This window comes from Leptinotarsa decemlineata, unplaced genomic scaffold (assembly GCF_025532065.1).
Source record: "Leptinotarsa decemlineata unplaced genomic scaffold, Ldec_3_MD MMD2_tig00026314_RagTag_RagTag, whole genome shotgun sequence".
NCBI classification, from domain to species: Eukaryota; Metazoa; Arthropoda; class Insecta; order Coleoptera; family Chrysomelidae; genus Leptinotarsa; species Leptinotarsa decemlineata.
The window spans coordinates 6,198,729-6,217,335 of NW_027412684.1; the positions used below are offsets into that span (position 1 = coordinate 6,198,729).

Below are 18,607 nucleotides of genomic sequence, written 5' to 3' on the forward strand. Positions count from 1 at the left end.
TGAGCTCACAGCATGCTGATAATGCTGACTGACGCTGTTGCCAAATTGATACTACCTGTGAAACAACATGTGTTCCATATTTCAAAGTAGTTGTTTGGGATGTACTTTTTTGTTCAATATGTATCTGAAAGGTACTTCTATGCATGCTTTACACGCATTTGTGAAGAGTTCATATTGAAATAAATTACTGTCTTAGAAAGTTTCTCGAATTTTTTGTACAATAATGGAGAATTAAAAATCCAAAAAATGTTAAAGGATACGCAGAGCTTTATATCCCAGAAATGCGCGCCAAACTATAGTTACCAACACTTATCAGAACTATTTTATTTGGAAAACGATTGAAATCCAACTTTCATGGTGGCATCGCTCTTAAATAGTTTTAATGATTTTCTTGCAGTGCATGTGCATCTACATGAAAAATTTGCAATCCAAAAATCTGCTGGCTGTCCATAAATTCTATAAAAGAAGCTATAAAAGCTTCGAAAAGTAATAAAGAATTATTAAAAATAAATATAAATAATTTCAACCATCATTAGAGCCTAAGTCGAGTTTTAATACTCGAACATGGTAATTTTTTATAATCGAAACAATGTTTTCACCAATGAGGTAATGTTTCAGTCAACGGTAACACTCAAAGAGTTGTTGAACCACGATCATAATTCGTTATTTTCAATGAATTTGAAAAGTTACCTGCGAATTGTACAGTAGGAGCGTAGCCATTTCTGGACCGAGAGGTATCGAGTTCGAATCCACAACCTACAGTTATTGTTGGACTGCCAATAGTCGTGAAACTCATTAGTTAGTTTATAAAGCTAAACAGAACTCACAGGACATAATGCCTTCAAGCACTTATAAGTCTACAGTAATTCACCAAAAATCTATGTGATGAAATTGGCATATAGTTGAAGAAACTTTGTGCTTAAGCTGGAGGGCTGCGATAAATTTCAAATTATTGTTTCTAGGGATGAGTGTGCAGTGTTTCTCATTAAAACAATAATAGCAATACCTTATTGTAAATTATTTTAAAACAGTTGACAAGTCCGAAAGATTATCTAATTTATTATTCAGGAATACTTTTGAAGCTATTGTATAAAGAATAAAGTATTGGTAAATGAGTTTTGAAAAACGAAAAACTCACCAATAACGTGCTTTCCTTCAAATTCGTAAACACGGATGCTTTCGACTCTCTGCTTGGTTACATTTTGTAATTGTGTACTGAGCTCGCTTTCAATAAACTGCCATCCATCATAGTGGAGGAAATGCATACCATCTATAGTTGATGCAACCAAAAGGGTATTTCCACTCTCCTACAAAAAAATAAATGAAATATCACAGCTGCACCCCTATTATATCCAAACAAATTGATGAAAATTGATGAAACTTGCGTTTGTTACTGAAACTGGGGCAGATATACTACAGCTAAAATGGCAAGGTGTATCCCTCTGGACCTGTACGTTAAGGAGGTTGCGTTAATGGCCATGTTACGATTGCGCACGGCTGGTGTAAACCTCGAAGTAGGAATACGTCAATTGACGCTGAGCGCTTACGCATATATATAAACGGCTCAAAAAACAAAGAAGGCTCAGGATGTGGAGTGTACTTCAGATCACTAAGCCTAAGGATTAAGTGGGGAATTGGAAAAAATAGCAGCGTGGATCAAACAGAAATGGCTGATATCTCAGTCGCCACAAAAGAAATAACCAGGGAAGGAATTTCTGGCAAAAACATAACAATCTGCACTGATAGTAGACAAGCCCTATTAGCCTTGAACAGACGTGTTACCTCAGAGCTAGTATCAAAGTGCCCTGGGCGACCCTGGGAAGTTGTCGCCGAAGAAATATTTGGCGATGACCAGGAGAAATCTACGCTTAACAGTAGGATTTCTGACTGGCCACTGCCAACCAAGGAAATACCTCCATAATATAGTGCTAGTGGACACACCTCTATGCAGTATGTGTGAACAGGAAGATGAAACTGTCAGGCATATCCTATGCGAGTGTCCGGAGTTATCATTAATAAGAGAGTGTGTTATCGGCGGGTCTTGGCCTACATCAGCCGATATAAATGAGATGTCGTCTAGTGACCTGTCCACCTTCCTGGAAAGGACAGGATGGACGATAACCTAGAAGAACAACTCCTCGGGATGATATACAATGGGTCAGATGTGGCCTAATTGCTGTGTGCCTACACTCGCCCTCCCTACTCTACAGATACAGGAACCGTATTAGGAATCACACGTAAAAAGGTAAGACCTCGTGAGTCCTTATGTCGCACAAGTCTCTCAACTGCTGAGAGTTGTCGTTCGTATGGAGGCGACAGCTGATCAACGGAAAAAACAGATTTTAAACAGATTTTTTCAAACAAATGCAAGGTGGATGGCAATCATAGACAGTGAACACTTATAAACAAACTCATTGTTGCGAAACAAACATTTCAGCTTGGGAAAATTGACAAATGTACCGGTACAAATTACTAATGTGTTTAAAAAAAATCTGTTTGAAATCTGTTTTTCTTTCAACCAGTTGTCGCACCGCTACGAACTACAACCCTCAGAAGTCGAAAATTGTGCTTCGCTCGCACAATTTTCGATCGATCAATGAGGTCAATCAATGAGGTCTTACCTTTTAACGTGTGATTCCTAACTTATGTTTTCCAAAAACCGAAAAGTCTTTTAAAAAATGATTTTTTATTCAATACATAAAAATTATTAAAAACGATGTTTAACATTACATGTATAAAATCAGACTGAATGCGAAAGGTCGTTTCCCGAGGCGATGCTCTCTGGCCGGCTATGCTGATAAGAAGCTTTCCTAGGAATTGTAGCTGAGTGTCAGCAGAATCCGGGGTCAGTGACAACGTAATTCCTCCCTCCGAAGATGGAAAACAGGGTTTCACGAAGAGAAAAATGTTTTCCGCTGCCTTGGTAAGGGTGGATCTGTATTTCCCTCTTGAGGTCCTTCAGGTGGTTGGTGTCGGACTAACAGGTGCTTGTATTTGTATATAACAAATATCAAAAAACATACTACGATTATAGCATATGCTGGAACTGTCCAAATATAACCTGATGATGGGCGAATATATGTTGTCAAGGGTAATAAGCGGTCGGCCTCTCTGTGGATTTCGTTTAGCTTGTCTAGAGGAACGTCTTGGAGTTTTAGAACTGGTACCACCTGGGTTGTTGGAATTTGAGGAAGCACTATGTCTGGTAGAAGTAGGGGTTGTTCACCTATTTCTGTTGCTTGGTTGACATATTCGTCCGTGGGGGTTTTGAACTGGCATCCAAGAGGTAAGGTGATCAAGTGTGCTCCCTTGAGAGTGGTTATGTCTGTTGTTCTACAAATAGTCTGGATACGGGTGGCATTCTTGAAGATGCCAATATAGTGGGCTTCATCTACTTGTTCGATAATGTTTGATTCCTCGCAGTTGAGTGGGTTACTGTCGATGCTCAGGATTTGGAAGATACAATCCTTCGTGGTGGATCCCGGCAGGAGGTTGTTCCAAGGGCAGTAATGGACATCGTGCAGGTCCAGGCAGGGCGTTGTGGAATATTGAAAATACACCTCATCCGTTGTCAGATAGGGTGAAGGTGGTATAATGGTGGTTCCGTTCAAGGTAGGAATCGAGTATAGATGGTAAAGGGTAAATATATGTGGAAGTACCAAAGGGAGTTTGATGATAAAGACGATTTTATTATGTCTTTGATATGTACCTATATCGATGATATCATAATATCGAGATGTATTTACTGGGTCTAATCCAAACAACAAATTTTCAAAAGAATAATGTTCTGATAAAAATGCTATCATTGTTTCGAGATCTTTTATTTTCAAAACGCTAGGGTGCGTAGTATGTAATTTTGCAAAAGTTATTGCATTTTCTAGATCTGTTAATATTTGGATTAGTAGGTGTAAAATGGCACTTAATTGATCGAATGCTTCTTTTGTTTCAAGAAAATGATTGAAATCAAAAACAAAGGTTGAGAGTTCTGTAGCAATTTTATCTATTCTATTTGCAATTACTTGTTGATTATGTTTCACCGTAGCAGTTGTTTCACTGAAAGTTTCAATTATATGTTTTGAGAGTGAGATCTGATCATTTACCCTAGAAATAATGTTTTCCTGGCTGTTTTGCAATTCTATAATGGCTTGGTCATACTTTTCAGCGTCTTGAGAATCTAGATTACCACTAATACTCTTAATTATACTGCCTAATCCGTTTATAAGGCCTCGTTTTGATCTCCTGATGGGTGTGAGTGTATCAAATTTAGCAAATGATAATTGGAGCTGAAAGAATATCGACTGATTGATCGCTTTCAACTCTTGAAAATATGGGTGTGATAGCCCGCTATTGACTGCTTCAAGTAATTTTGAATATTGATTTTGTATAAGAATAAGTTCGTCAGCGATAGGAGTAAGGTCAAAGTAATGAATGAAGGTGTGGAAACTACTTTTGACTCGTGCGGTTCCTAATTTGAAGGGTAGGATACCTGGATTTTTATTTAGTGACTGTATTTGAACTTCCTGGCTCATCGTCAGCGATAGGACGAACCTGAAACAATGGTCTTTTGAAACTTGATTTGTGTAGAGTATTTTTAGGTAATTTCAATTTTGTCCTTTGGTCTTTCAAAACTGTTACTCTTTTAAATTTTGAGGCTAATTTATTACGTGCCTCAGTGCGTTTGTATGCCGGTGTTTTTTCTTTGTAAGTGAGAGGGGGTTCGCGGTTTGCGTTCCGTTTTTCAATTAGTTTTTGTTTGGATTTGTTGAGTTTTTCATTGAGGTGCCTATAAATCTCGGAGGTCTTGTTTTTATGAGCTGCCATGTAGGCGCTTTGTACTCGATTTTCAATATTGATATTGAAAGGGTCCGAGGTAGATAGATGTCCAGTTATGACATCAATAGGTTTCATTCCTGTTGCGGAATGTATTGAATGGTTATACCCCATTATTGCATAAGGCATTTGTTTAATTATGTCAAGCTCTTTGTGGGTAGTTTGAAGAATTCTCAAATGCTCAATAATCGTGGAATGGAATCGTTCAACGATTCCCTTAGATTCAGGATGATCGGGGGTAACATAATATAATTTTATGTTGTGGGTTTTTGCGAATTCTTGGATGAGTTCATTTTTTAGTTCAGTTCCGTTATCTGAGCTGAGTGATTCAGGAACACCATGATGATTAATATAAGTGAGTAAGTTATTAGCAACTTCAACAGCGCTAAGGTTGAGAAGGGGGTACGCTTGTCCATATTTGGAGAAAGCGTCAACGATAGTCAAGAATTTTTGATTCTTTACTTGAAATGTGTCCATAAAAACTGTTTCGAATGGCTTGGTTGGCGTTGGACTCACTTGTAAAACTTGTTTAGGGGGATTACGGTCATATTTATTAGGTTGACATATAGGACAGTTGTTAATGTATACGCGGGTATCGATTCCTAATTTTGGCCAATAATAAATTTCTCTAATTCGTTTTTCCGTTTCGACTATGCCTCTATGGTTTGTTTTGCCTTCGTGATATTTTTGTATTGTTAATTGTTGATCGTCAGTCCGAATAACATCTTTTAGCACTTTTGTACATCTAACAAATTTATACGAGGGTGTTTTGAATGTATTTTTAATTATTTCACAAAATCGGGGTATCATATTTTCGTCTGGCAAATATATTGCGTACGTATATTTTGGATCAAGAAAATCCTTGAGCAGTATGATAACGTCTTGTTCAAAATTTTGCAATGATAACTGAGCAAATATTCTCTTTTTATTTTTAAAAATTTCTTTAATTTTCGGTTCTGCTGGTGAATAGAACACGAGATCAATATGAAGTTGGTGGTCAAAATTATTCAAGGGTTGTTCCGAGATTGGAATGGTGAGTACAGGGTCTTCGGCGTTGGAGTGGACGGTTTCACAGTTATTATTGTCAGATATGTTCATATTGGGTATTTCATCACTGACACCTGTGTTAGTGACTTCGTTGATAAGGTCTTCAACATCAGTTCGGGCTATGTTATTACTGCTAAGATGATTTCCGTCGCTGTTGGCTCCATTGTTTGTACTCACATCTATGATGGGAGGTACAATAGGAGAGTCCGTAAAATTGATCAAGTCTAGTAACGATGGGGTTCCAAAATATGATGAGGGGGGATTTTCGTCACTATCGACATCATTTAGATTGGGATTTTCATCCATCTGAGGGATAATTGATTCCTCATCTCTTGATCGATTTGGTCTAATAGGTGTGTTATTGGAGATATCCAAAATATCCAAAATTTCACGATGGTCTCCGTTGGATTCATCTGTAAAATTTTGTAATTCGTTTGTATGTATTTCCACTCTAGATAGTGCGTCCGCGTTGGTGTTTGACTTTCCCTTTTTATAGATGATTTCATAATCGAACTCCTCTAGTTTGAGACGCCATCTCACTAAGCGTGAGTTGGGTTCTTTGAGTGACATCAGCCATTGTAGGGGCTTGTGATCGGTGAAAATTTTGAATTTTCTGCCATACAAGTATGGTCTAAAATATTTAGTAGCCCACACGATTGCTAAGAGCTCCTTCTCGATGGTAGAGTAATTTTGTTCAGACTCATTGAGTGTTCTAGACGCATATGCGACTGGTTTGTCAGAACTAATTGGTCCTTGTGAAAGGACGGCTCCTAGGGCAAAGTTGCTTGCATCAGTCGTTAAATTGAATGGCTGTTCGAAGTTTGGGTATGTCAGGATCGGTTCATTGGTAAGCAATGTTTTGCAATGTTCAAAACATTGTATGAACTGAGAATTGTGGACGATTTTTGCACCTTTCTTCAGGCACATTGTGAGAGGTTTCGTCAATTTGGCGAAATCTTTTATAAATCTCCGGTAATAACCGAGAAGTCCTAAGAACGCTTTTATTTGTTTTGTTGTAGTTGGGATAGGAAATTTCTGTATAGCCGATATTTTGCTGGGGTTGGGTTTTATCCCATCGGTCGTTATGACGTGTCCCAGATAGGCGGTTTCCTTTTTGAGAAATTCTGATTTATCCATCTGAACTTTAAAGTTTGCTTTCTTCAAGCATTTAAATATTTTAGAGAGGTTGTCTATGTGCTCCTGAAGCGATGTTGAGAACACGATAATATCATCTAGGTAAACTAGACAAATTTTGTTAACGTAATCTCTGAGGATGTTATCCATACAGCGCTGAAACGTTGCTGGACTGTTCTTGAGGCCCATTGGCATCCTCAGGTGCTCGTAGTGACCTCCTTCAACATTGAAGGCTGTCTTCTCAATGTCAGAGGAATTCATTTGAATCTGGTGAAAGCCAGATGCCAAATCAAGTGTTGTGAAGTACATAGACTTGCCTAGTTTATCCAAAACATCTGTGATGTTAGGAATTGGATACTTGTCATCGATCGTCTTCTCATTGAGTTTACGATAATCGATGACTATTCGCCATTTTTTCTTCCCAGATGCATCTTCCTTTTTGGGCACTATCCAAATAGGAGACGACCAAGGGGACTTGCTGGGTCGTATTATATTCTGGTCCAACATTTTACGAATTTGGGATTGAACTTCCTGTTTATGAATGAAAGGATAACGGTATGACTTCGTATAAACCGGAATTTCATCCTTAGTTTTTATTTCGTGTTTTATTTCAGTTGTCGCAGTTAATGGTTCACCTTCTCTGTAGAAGATGTCTGAAAATTGTCTACACAGTGTTAGTAATTGACGTTTCTCTTCAGAATTAAGGTGGTCTGTCCGTATTATATTTTGAATGTCACATTTAGGTACACCCTGTAAGTTTTCAGAGAAGTGAATTTCAAAGTTATTTTTCCAGTCATGTTCGCTTATGGTGGGGAACTCTGGAAGCCGGTATGTATTATCATTTTTAAGGGATACGGTTTTAACCGGGTATAGCATGGTTAATTTGGTGTCGTTTTCCGTTGGATTTAAAATTTCAACAGATGCTTTTCCTTTGTATGCTACAGTTAACGTTTCCGGAATCAGGCATGACAAGATTTCTTGTTTGGGTATCATAATATAACCGTCTGGACAGTCAACAGGAATTTGTGCGGAAATTTTGGAATTTTTTGGAATAATTTTTTGGAACAAGAGAGTTGGGTTCGATGTAAAATATTTTATAGTTATGGTCGATTCAGGGGTTATTATTTTACTATTAATAAGATCTAATCGGCTTTTTAACAATTTCAAATTATCGATTCCCAATAGGCCATCGAATATATTGTGAAATTTATATAGGAAAAATTTTATTTTCTTATTTGTTTTTAGTTCTTCAAAAGCCGGAATTATGAGAGACGAGTTATGATTTGAAGTATTGAAACAAGTCGATACCGAAAAAGGTTCCTCAAGAATAAAATCTTTGAAGTATCGATTAGCAATTACTGGATCTAAAAATGAACGTGTTGAACCTGTATCGATTAACAATTTTAGAGGAGGTTGTTTTATTTCAATGAAAGGGAGCTGCCTTTCTTCGATGTTATTTGTTTCAATAATTAAGTGTGGTCTTCTTGACCCTGGGCCTCTAGAAAATTTTCTGGATCAAAATTTTCTTCATCATATACGTATTCGTCTGGTTGATAACTAGCGTTATTTTCATCAATTTCGTCTGGGGTTGAATCGGAGTATTCGACGACAGGGACAGAACTTTGTTCAGTATGGAAGAGTTCTTCCGAAATGAAATTTCTATTCTGATTATTATTCTGGAAGGTGTTTGGACGAGTTTGTTGTCTGAGAGTTGTGCCATGTGATATGCCACTCATAGGGGTAGGTCGAATATTATTTGTATTTGGTCGGTTTGGAGGATTTTTCCAAACATTTTGAGGTCTCCCGAATACTTGAGAGTTCGTGAAAAATCTTTGAGGGGGCCGGTTGATCGGCCTTATAGGTATAGGTTGACTTGGAAATGTGGGGCGTTGTACATTGCCATTTGGCTGATGAAAATTTGGTGAAGAAAAAGTAGGTCTCGGTGTATTGAAACTAGTGTGGGGTTGTTGATAAGTAAGATTTGGAGGTCGACTTTGTTGATTGTGATTAGGGCGAGAGTTGTTTACTTGAGGTTTTGGGAAGAAGTTTCTTTGTAGATTCAAAATATTTATTTCGTCATTGAGAATTGTCAAAGCATGTGGTAATGACTGAGGATTACGAGCCCTTACTCTCGTACCATATGGTTCTTTTAAACCTACCAGAAAAACGCGTAAAGTTTGACCAGTAAAAAGTTTTCTTTCACATTTCTTCTCAACTTCGGTGGTGGTATGTAAGTCGATATAGTTACAAATAGTGTTTAAAACATGAATACAATTTGAATAAAACTGCTGCGGGGTTTCATTCCCTTGTCTCATATGCATTAAAGTTTGATTGAGAGAATTTAGGTCTCTCTGATCTCCAAAATTTGATAATAATGTTTCTCGGATTTCTAACCAAGTTTTAGCATTATAAATATTTACTGCTTCTAGAGCCGCACCCGTGAGTTTTGAAAATATAGTGTTCACAATCAATAAATTTTGAGGTGCATTAGCATTGATGTTATCAAAATATATTGCTGATAGTTCTTCAACTGTTTTTATAAATCTAACCAGACCAGTTGGATTCCCGTCATATTCAGGGATGGTCCTCAGAAGATCAGAACTAATCGTGGGAACAATCACAGCGTCAGGCATACTGAGAGCTGCAAGTCTATTTACTAATAAATCTATAGTAGAATCTATTTTGAAAAAATTCAAAATAAAATTTCAAAAATCTCAAAAAAAATTTTTTTTTGTTTACAATGCAAACTACTATAAATGTTAAATATTTGTATCGATATTAGGTATAATATCAAATTCAATTTATATATTTGACAATATTGGTATCGTATTGGAATTATTGATTTATTTTTTATTAAATATTGGATAAGGAGGATGTTTATAGGAACTCTGAAGTTTCAGAGGAGTCTGACATACATAAATGAAGTGTACTTACAATAAAATCAAAAAACGCTTAGCCATCTGCATCTCGGTTATGGACTGCTACTGCTTTGAAGGCTTTTCGATTCCAACTTATTGTCTATGAACGTCGTTTCCACGATGGATGCGTACGTTCGCGATTTTGAACAAACAGTAAAAACTGAAGCGAACAATTTCGCGATGAACTTTTTCACTTTCAAAATCCTACCGACTGCGCCACTTATGTTTTCCAAAAACCGAAAAGTCTTTTAAAAAATGATTTTTTATTCAATACATAAAAATTATTAAAAACGATGTTTAACATTACATGTATAAAATCAGACTGAATGCGAAAGGTCGTTTCCCGAGGCGATGCTCTCTGGCCGGCTATGCTGATAAGAAGCTTTCCTAGGAATTGTAGCTGAGTGTCAGCAGAATCCGGGGTCAGTGACAACGTAATTCACGGGTTGGACTATTGCAAGTGAAAATCGATCGTTCAGACTGGGGCTTGAACCACCGACAGATACGGCAGTCAATTCGAGTGAGTGAACAAAGCACCCACGTCGAACCGACCGGCTACCGACCGACCTTCATAGAACTCATAAATTAAAAAGTTGAATTATAAAATGATTCACCAACTAATTGAATAAAAGTTGAAATTTGAAAAAAATTGCACAAATTTTACATTTATTTTCAACATCAATGTTGAATCAATAACTTTGTTTTATAATTTTAGTTAAATTTTCTACATCCTTCACAAATGAAGACATGGAGCTCAGTCTATTTTCTTTGATATAGCGCTGTGTACTACTCTTGTGACCTCAGACATTTAAATTAGCTAATAATTATTGTCAGTTTGAATAACTTTTTCCATTTGGGCATAACACATTATCAAGTTTGTCTAATAGGGAAGTTTTTCATTCTTTTAGATAATTGACATGAGCCTCAGAAATGTCAGTCATTGAAATACTTTCTTTAAACGTTTTCCCTTCAATTTAAATTCGATTCAATTCCGAAGTTAAATTCCTTACATAGGCCAGCTCCATTCATGATCGATTAATGAAATATCATTGAAACTCTACTTCAGCACTAATAATATTACCGACATGAATCACAATTATTTATCACATAATTTAATAAAAATAATTTCAAACGCCGGTGTTTCAATCAACAACAACAACATTGAAAACAAATCCCGAAAAGCTTCAGAAACGTCAATTGCTAGTGTAGGGTTTGAAAAACTAGAACTGAGTAAAGTAGCGATTCATTCAATAAACAGATATCTCCAGAAGTACGTTTTTAACCAGCTCTAAACACTTAGCAAAAGTTCATTTGTTATTCTGGGGATTTTTCACAACTCCAGTGCAGTTGGAACAGACAATAACAGCATGAAACTGTTATTCCTCTACTGCCCTATTATTATTCCATACATTACTCATATTTTGAATGCATGCATTGTACGCTTTGGAGAAAATAACAGATTGTTCCTTTACCAAAAACAACCAATGCAGTTAGTTTCACTAGTTCGGACTTCCATTGTTTCTGAAAGAACAAATAAAATTAAAATATATAGCTAAAAATAACAATTATATCAAACAATAAACCGTGAAATGAAATCAAAATAAAATAAAAATACGCAAAAATTGAAAATTAAACAATTGAAAATTGAATGAAAATTAAAAAGATTTCAAACCAAGTAACTTCACAACATTTCGATTGTTAGTATCCACAATCTTCTTCAGGTGGTTTCAGAGATTTCGAATCATATTATATCATATTAGAAAATGGAAGTCCGAACTAGTGATATTCACTATGAACATTGTCAACCACTCTCAAACAAACGTTAATCCAGTAAGCACCCTCGAAAGCTTTCGAAAAAATCGTTGAACTTCAGATTCGTTATTTTGATGACTTCCAAATATTACCTACTTCTCAGTTAGGTTATCGACCCAATTATACAGTTGTGTACCAGCCCTATTGAAAGTAATAGAATTATATTATCATACATAACAAATTACGTGCTTTGGTTTTGATAGACTATTTCAAAGCATTCATTCAATCATCAGATTCTCCCAACTCCATTAAATTACCTAAGTCGAGTTTTGTGTGGCCGTGGTAGTGGACTGACGTGCCGATAACGTCCGTCCACAAAGAAGATACGCGGGTGCCACGTGCTATAGCGGGGCTTCTATTTATATTGTCTATTGTCTATTCTGCAACGATATTAAAGTTTATGTGAAAGTTTAGGCTAAAATGTGAAGTGAGGGCTCCCTTCAGTCACGCCGGTATTCAGGCCGGGTGGTTCAGATAACCACGTGAATGGGGCCATGTATGTGAATTTAAAAACCCGAAGGTCTCCCGGAGAGGAAGCGACTCAAAAAATATATGTGAAAAAATCTAAAGGTCTTCCTAGCAGAAGGCGCAAAAAAGTTAGACAAAAAAGGGGTAGCAGCATTGCTTCAAACAAGACTGCTGCTCCCTCGACGAAGCTTCTGTCATCTTTGATAGAAGGAGCCTGAATAAATGCGCCCGAGTGGGAAGCAACGTCCAACAAAATTAGAGAGAGAGAGAGAGAGAGAGAAAAAGTACCCAAGTTTTTCAGATTATTCCGTGAAACCCATTCAGAATCTCCTAGTTAGTCGTTTACAATGTGTGATAAGAAATAATCTGAAATCATATTTCTTTGCTTCACGTAATTGGGACCTCTCTTATTTTTTATCTGAACGTCTCAAATTCTAAACTGCCTTCACCTCCCCAATATACATTATTATGCTGACGACAATACCAATAAAACTCGACAGATTTTCCATAGCCAATGGTTGCTAAAAACTTCATAATGCTCTGAAGTCCCTGGTAGATTTATCAAAAAATAGTTACTCTCTATAAAGGCTGTTGAATCATCTGCCATGCTCTTCGGAAAAAATCCAATGTGGCATGACATTACTCCTGAAAGCAGAGTGTGTTACCGTTAAAATGCTTGTACTTATATTGGATCTCTCTACAGAAAGTTAGTCGGTAGAAAATTTAAACAAACTTAGGTGAAGCTCTTGTGCTATCGCATGCAAATTGTACTGACTTGGTGTATAGCTCCTATCTATTACAATCCGATATAAGAAGACTGCAAGTCTTGCAAAACGTAGCCCGAGGCTTATTACTGATACACAAAGACGGGATCATATATCTCATCTCCTACTCTATATAACCTTGGAATGATTGAACGTGGACAAACAGAATATTATAAATCAACTGAAATCAGGTTATCTTCAGAATAAAATCAATTTTTGAAGAGATGTTCATAATTCGAAGCTAAGATACATAAATGTGCTCACACCCCACAAAGATCATCTCCTGGCACATACAATCCCCAACATCAGTGGCTTTCAGTGTTACACTGTTGTTTCATAATTTACGCTTTCAATTTTTCTATTATAATGTCACTCACGTATGCGTTTTCAGTACTTTTCTTATAATACTTCTTATTTGTTGTCTTTTCGTACGTATGTTTATCTATGATTGCTCTCAAGTGTTGAGTAAGTACAATACTTGTTAATGAAATTTAACGTCTGCTGACTTATGTATACACTAGAAAATAAACATTTCGAAATTACACCTCGGAATATTCATCTCTCCCAACTACCTACACCGTAGGTCCTGGTAAATGCCTTCCAGAAAACAACTACTTCACCGGCTAATACCACGCTGGATATTGAATTATATCCGACAGGCATTTATGCAACATACTTCACCAAGGTTAGACTCGCAGGACCATGCTGAAATTATTCATGTAGATCACCTGCAGACTGGTTTCGAGGTATTACCTCTTATTACTGCAGGAAAGATTTAACCCAAACAGCAAAGTGCTTGAAACTCGGTTAATTTCAACGCGGCTGTGCTGCATATGTGAAACTTCCATCTGAGAGGAATATTAACTGCGTAGTACTATTAACTCGTAGTAACAGCTCCATCTCGTGATCAAAGCCCTAAGTGGGAAAGAAACATCCCATGTACCAATACTCTAACAGGGATCAAGCCGTGCCTGAAGACTGTATCGAGGAGAGATACATACGTACTAGAAAATAAATATTTTGAAATAAAATATCGAAATATTTATGTCTCCCAACTACCTGCCGCATAGGATCTGGTCGGAAAACAACTATTTCCCTGGTTAAAACCGTGCTAGAAATTGAAATATATCCGGATATACAGGGTGTTAATTAAGTATGTACCATAAATTCAACAGACGAAATGTTCATATAAACATGGGTCCGCAAATCCTTCGTTCTCAAGATACAGAGTGTTAAAATAAAAATTAAAAAAAAGTTATTCGTAAATATCTTGAATATCCTTCATCTAATTTTGTTGTAATTTGGCAATGGTATTCATAACATTAAGGAGCTAATTTAGCCCGAACGTGATTCAATTTATTAAGTCCAGTGGCGTCTCGAGCGGGATTTGAACGAATATTTTTGACTTAAAAATGTACGCCACTGACTTTTGTGCAATTCTTATTATTTTTTTGGATTAAGCAATTAGAAATACAACTTTTTTGTCTCTTGAATTTTTTTTGTATCTTGCTTAGTTTTTAAGAAAAAAGTCGACCTAATTGCATATCCCTGGACCTCACAAGGAATAATATGGGGGAATTAAATCTTTTGGAAATTACTATTTTTACAATTACTAATCATGTAACAATAACAACAAATATTAAATAACATTAACATCTAGACTAACGAATTGCACTAAATTAAGTGTTGGAAATGGCCTCCTTCGGCTTCAATACAACCGTCTAGCCGCCGCATCATTGAATTTCGCACTCTTCTGAAAATACCATAAATAATAATCAAGGGTTGCCTTGGAAAACGATTGCAGCATTTAATAAACAACTTGATAGTTGTTGTCAACTCAATAAGTTTTCAATTTATAATTGTTATAAAAAGTGTGTTTAGTGGTTATTTTTCGAACCATTTTTGTAAAACATGGTTCAATTTACGTATTCCAAAAACACTTTATTGTGAGATTTTCACTAAATTGTTTTACAAAAACGCAACACGTGTTGCTCAGGTAAAACTCAGGTAAAATATCAGCTACTTAAAATTCAGGGACTTCGTTTACAGGTACTTTGATTTCAGGTACTCCATAAACTATATATATATTTAGTATTGAATGTGTAGAATTAGTTGAAAAACACGCCAGATGAAGCCATTGAATGGCGAAACACGTGATGCGTTTTTGTAAAACAATTTAGTGAAAATCTCACAATAAAGTGTTTTTGGAATACGTTAGTTATGGATTTTCATCAAGTATCGGCCGATTCCATCATATATATGGTTCAATTTACTAACAGTGAAATAGCAGATATGCATTTCTGTTATGGAATGGCTCACGGAAACTCGAATGCTGCAAGACACATTTACAATGAAAGATTTCCTCAGCGTGTAGTGCTTAGTAGAAGAACTGTTGTACTTCTCCATGCACGACTTCCTGAAACAGGCAGCTTTAAAAGATCGACGGTTGTCATTGGGAGGCCTGCAACGGTACGAACAGTTCAAATTGAAGAAGCTGTTTTAAATGAGATTGAAGTAAATCCTCATACCAGTACTTGGAAAATAGTAGAAGAACTGAATATTACCCATGTCAGATGTGTGGCAGATTTTTAAAGCCCAGCAGCTATACCCCAATCACATGCAACGTGTGCAAGCTCTATTGCCCAGAGATTTGCCTGTAAGACTAGCTTTGCCTAATTGGTTAAGCGGTAAAATAAAAAGAAATCTAGGTTTCTTAATTCGAATATTGTTTACAGTTGAAGCTCGTTCTTCTCGCTATTCAATTATTAACTTCCACAAAAATCACATTCGGGCCGAAAACAATCCACACGCATTGATAGAAAATAATTTTCAAGAACAGTTTTCTTTTAATATTTGGGTTGGAATTGTCGGTGACCGGTGTATACCGAAGGTTTTCAGAATTTGTTTTACCTGGACTTTTAGAAGAAATTCCAGTCATGGAAAGATTCCGTATGTGGTACATGCACGATGGTGCTCCACCACACTTTAGTGTAGTGGCACGGCAATTTTTGGATGAAAATTACCATAATCACTGGATTGGGAGAGCAGCAAAAATATTAGTTCAAATCCCGCTCGAGACGCCACTGGACTTGATAAATTGAATCACGTTCGGGCTAAATTAGCTCCTTAATGTTATGAATACCATTGCCAAATTACAACAAAATTATATAAAGGGTATTTAAGATATTTACGAATAACTTTTTTTTTATTTTAATACCCTGTATCTTGAGAAAGGAGGATTTGCGGACCCATGTTTATATGAACATCTATCACAATTTGTAAAAGAATCTAATTCAATAAACCAATTTAATTCATCATTAAAGAAGTATATTAGTGACAGCTCATCATGATATTTGTAATTTTTTTTATTTTTTAATGTGAACTAACGTAATAATCTAATAATCTATAGATATGTATGTATATTTGGTTCTTTAAAATGTTACTATATTTACATAGTTAATGTCGTGAGATATTTATGAATTTGTAATTTTTCTTTTTTTTTGTATATTAGGCTTGCCTACTTAATAATAAATAATATAATATAACATTTCGTTTTGAAATTACCTAAAGAATCGTCTGTTAAATTCATGGTACATATATAATTAACACCCTGTATATCTCGTTCATCCAGCAGTAGGACCATGCTTTATGTATACATTTTATGTGTATGTATATATTATTTGGATGGAAGATAAAGGTCACTTCCGTCATAGCACAAATTACATCCTGCCATTTGATAGTATCATATTTCATCATATTTTCATTGTTTTTTTTCCCCATCGATAAAATCCATTATCATTATCATCATTGATATGAAATTAGTAGAAGTAGTAGCACTGATTAAGGCGAATCTTTTTGTTGACCCAACTGATAAATACGTGAATTCAAATTTATGTACTAATTCATATCTCTCTTATTTCGTTTCTGTTGTGGAGGTTTCTTTATATTTTTCTACTTTATACCTTATACAAAACTACTTTACACAAGAAGGATTTGAAGCTTTAATAACTTCTACTTAATTAATTACATACGAGCGCTTTCGATAGCAAGCTGTGCTATCATCTTCATGCCTCAACTCAAACTGAACGTTTTATCTCCTCGTTTGTTTTTTTAAACGAATAGAACGCCTTGTATTGTGTAGTAATTTGAATGTTAGGTCTTGTGTTTTGATTTGTATCTGTTCTTTGATAAGTGAATCATGACTTTTGAATTTATGAATGTTTAGAATTTCCCAAATGCCCATATGGTTTCCTTTATTGACTTGTTTTATGAGTTTGATGTTTTCTGGTGGGGAAAAGTTATGTTTGTTTTGTATGGCGTGTGTTGCGAGGTCTAATTTATATGTCATTGGGTTTATGTATGCTTTTTTGTGCTCGTCGTACCTTTGGATCAGTTTTCTTTTTTTCATAGTCGTTTATTTTTTGTTATATATAATCCTCTTTCTTGTTTATAAAGTATTTGTTTAATAATGTAATTATATCACTCCGAGTATTCCACACTAATAAGTAATAAGAATAAGAATCCCAATGTATTTTTAGTATTTTTTCGTGCGGACCAAGTTAACCTTTCATCTCCAGACTCCTACAACTTTATTCGAAAATTCTTCCGTTTCTCATAATTACGGCTCACTGGGTTAAGCTACTGGATAATATCTTTCTCTACCGAATAATTGCCGTAAAGTTACATTGGATTTCATTCATTCGCTTAAAATTAACTCTCCAACAATAAATCATTCCATTCGTTCTTCGCAACTCGGAGCCGTCGGATAAAGCGATACTTTTCATTCTCCTTTCTTTCTTTTCTAATAGAAATTAGCTGGCGAATTTTCCGGGGTACGCTGTTTGACGTCTCCAACCTACAAACTAATTATTGTTCTCGCAGAGCCTTTTCCTAATAGTCACGTCTGAACAGACCCTTTCTCGGGGGAATTTTCTTTTCAGAGTGCCGCTCTAGACCGACAGATACTTCCGTTAGAGCTGATATAACTTAAAGGTTATCTGGATAGGAATTGATATTCGATGTTGAGAGGGATTACGTCTGTCATTTCAATTATTTTCGCGTCATTCACCGAGGCTTGCATTATGAATTAGTGAAGCATAATTTTACAAATGTACCTTCAACAGAATATTCTATTGTAAAGGCTTATCCATGAATTCCTGAAGGGCGTCCGCATTTTAAAACTCCAAAATTAGGTCACTGTTATTGATAGACGATATTGTCTTGTTTTGCTTTTTGGGGTCCATTTCTTCTAAGTCTCTGGAGAACACCTGCAGTGTTCTGCATCTTCTGGGCTCATTACTTTTTTCCATTTTAACAATTTTGTTTCTACAATCTTGTTTTCTGTACTAGTTTAGATAGGTCCATTGTTGGATATTTGTCATAACCTTCTGAATCGAATTTCTATTATACATATGCTTTCTTTCAATAATACCGTGTCTCAGGTTCGCATGAGACACTGCAAACTGTCTATATTCCTCTCTATTTAAGGTCTCCATTGTACTTCCTCATTTTGTTCGGGTTTTCTCTAAGTGGGTTGTTCAGTGGACTATCCTGTAATTAAAATGAACCAATCCCTGCGCTGTACTTCATCAGTTGCTGTCTCATTAGTTTAGTAGAGTTGATCTATTTCTACAG

General features: G+C 36.0%; 2 protein-coding genes across 4 annotated transcripts in view; one reads left to right on the plus strand and one right to left on the minus strand.

The window, feature by feature from the left end:
• The window catches only part of LOC111510265 (RWD domain-containing protein 2A), a 194,786-nt gene that overhangs the window by 116,595 nt on the left and 59,584 nt on the right, over window positions 1-18,607 (plus strand). The window lies entirely within an intron of this gene.
• clos (closca) overlaps window positions 1-18,607 on the minus strand; it is a 208,193-nt gene that overhangs the window by 116,364 nt on the left and 73,222 nt on the right. Inside the window, exon 8 of the mRNA XM_074181415.1 lies at window positions 1,139-1,307. Coding sequence (XP_074037516.1) covers window positions 1,139-1,307 — 169 coding nt within the window. The remainder of the gene's footprint in view (window positions 1-1,138; window positions 1,308-18,607) is intronic.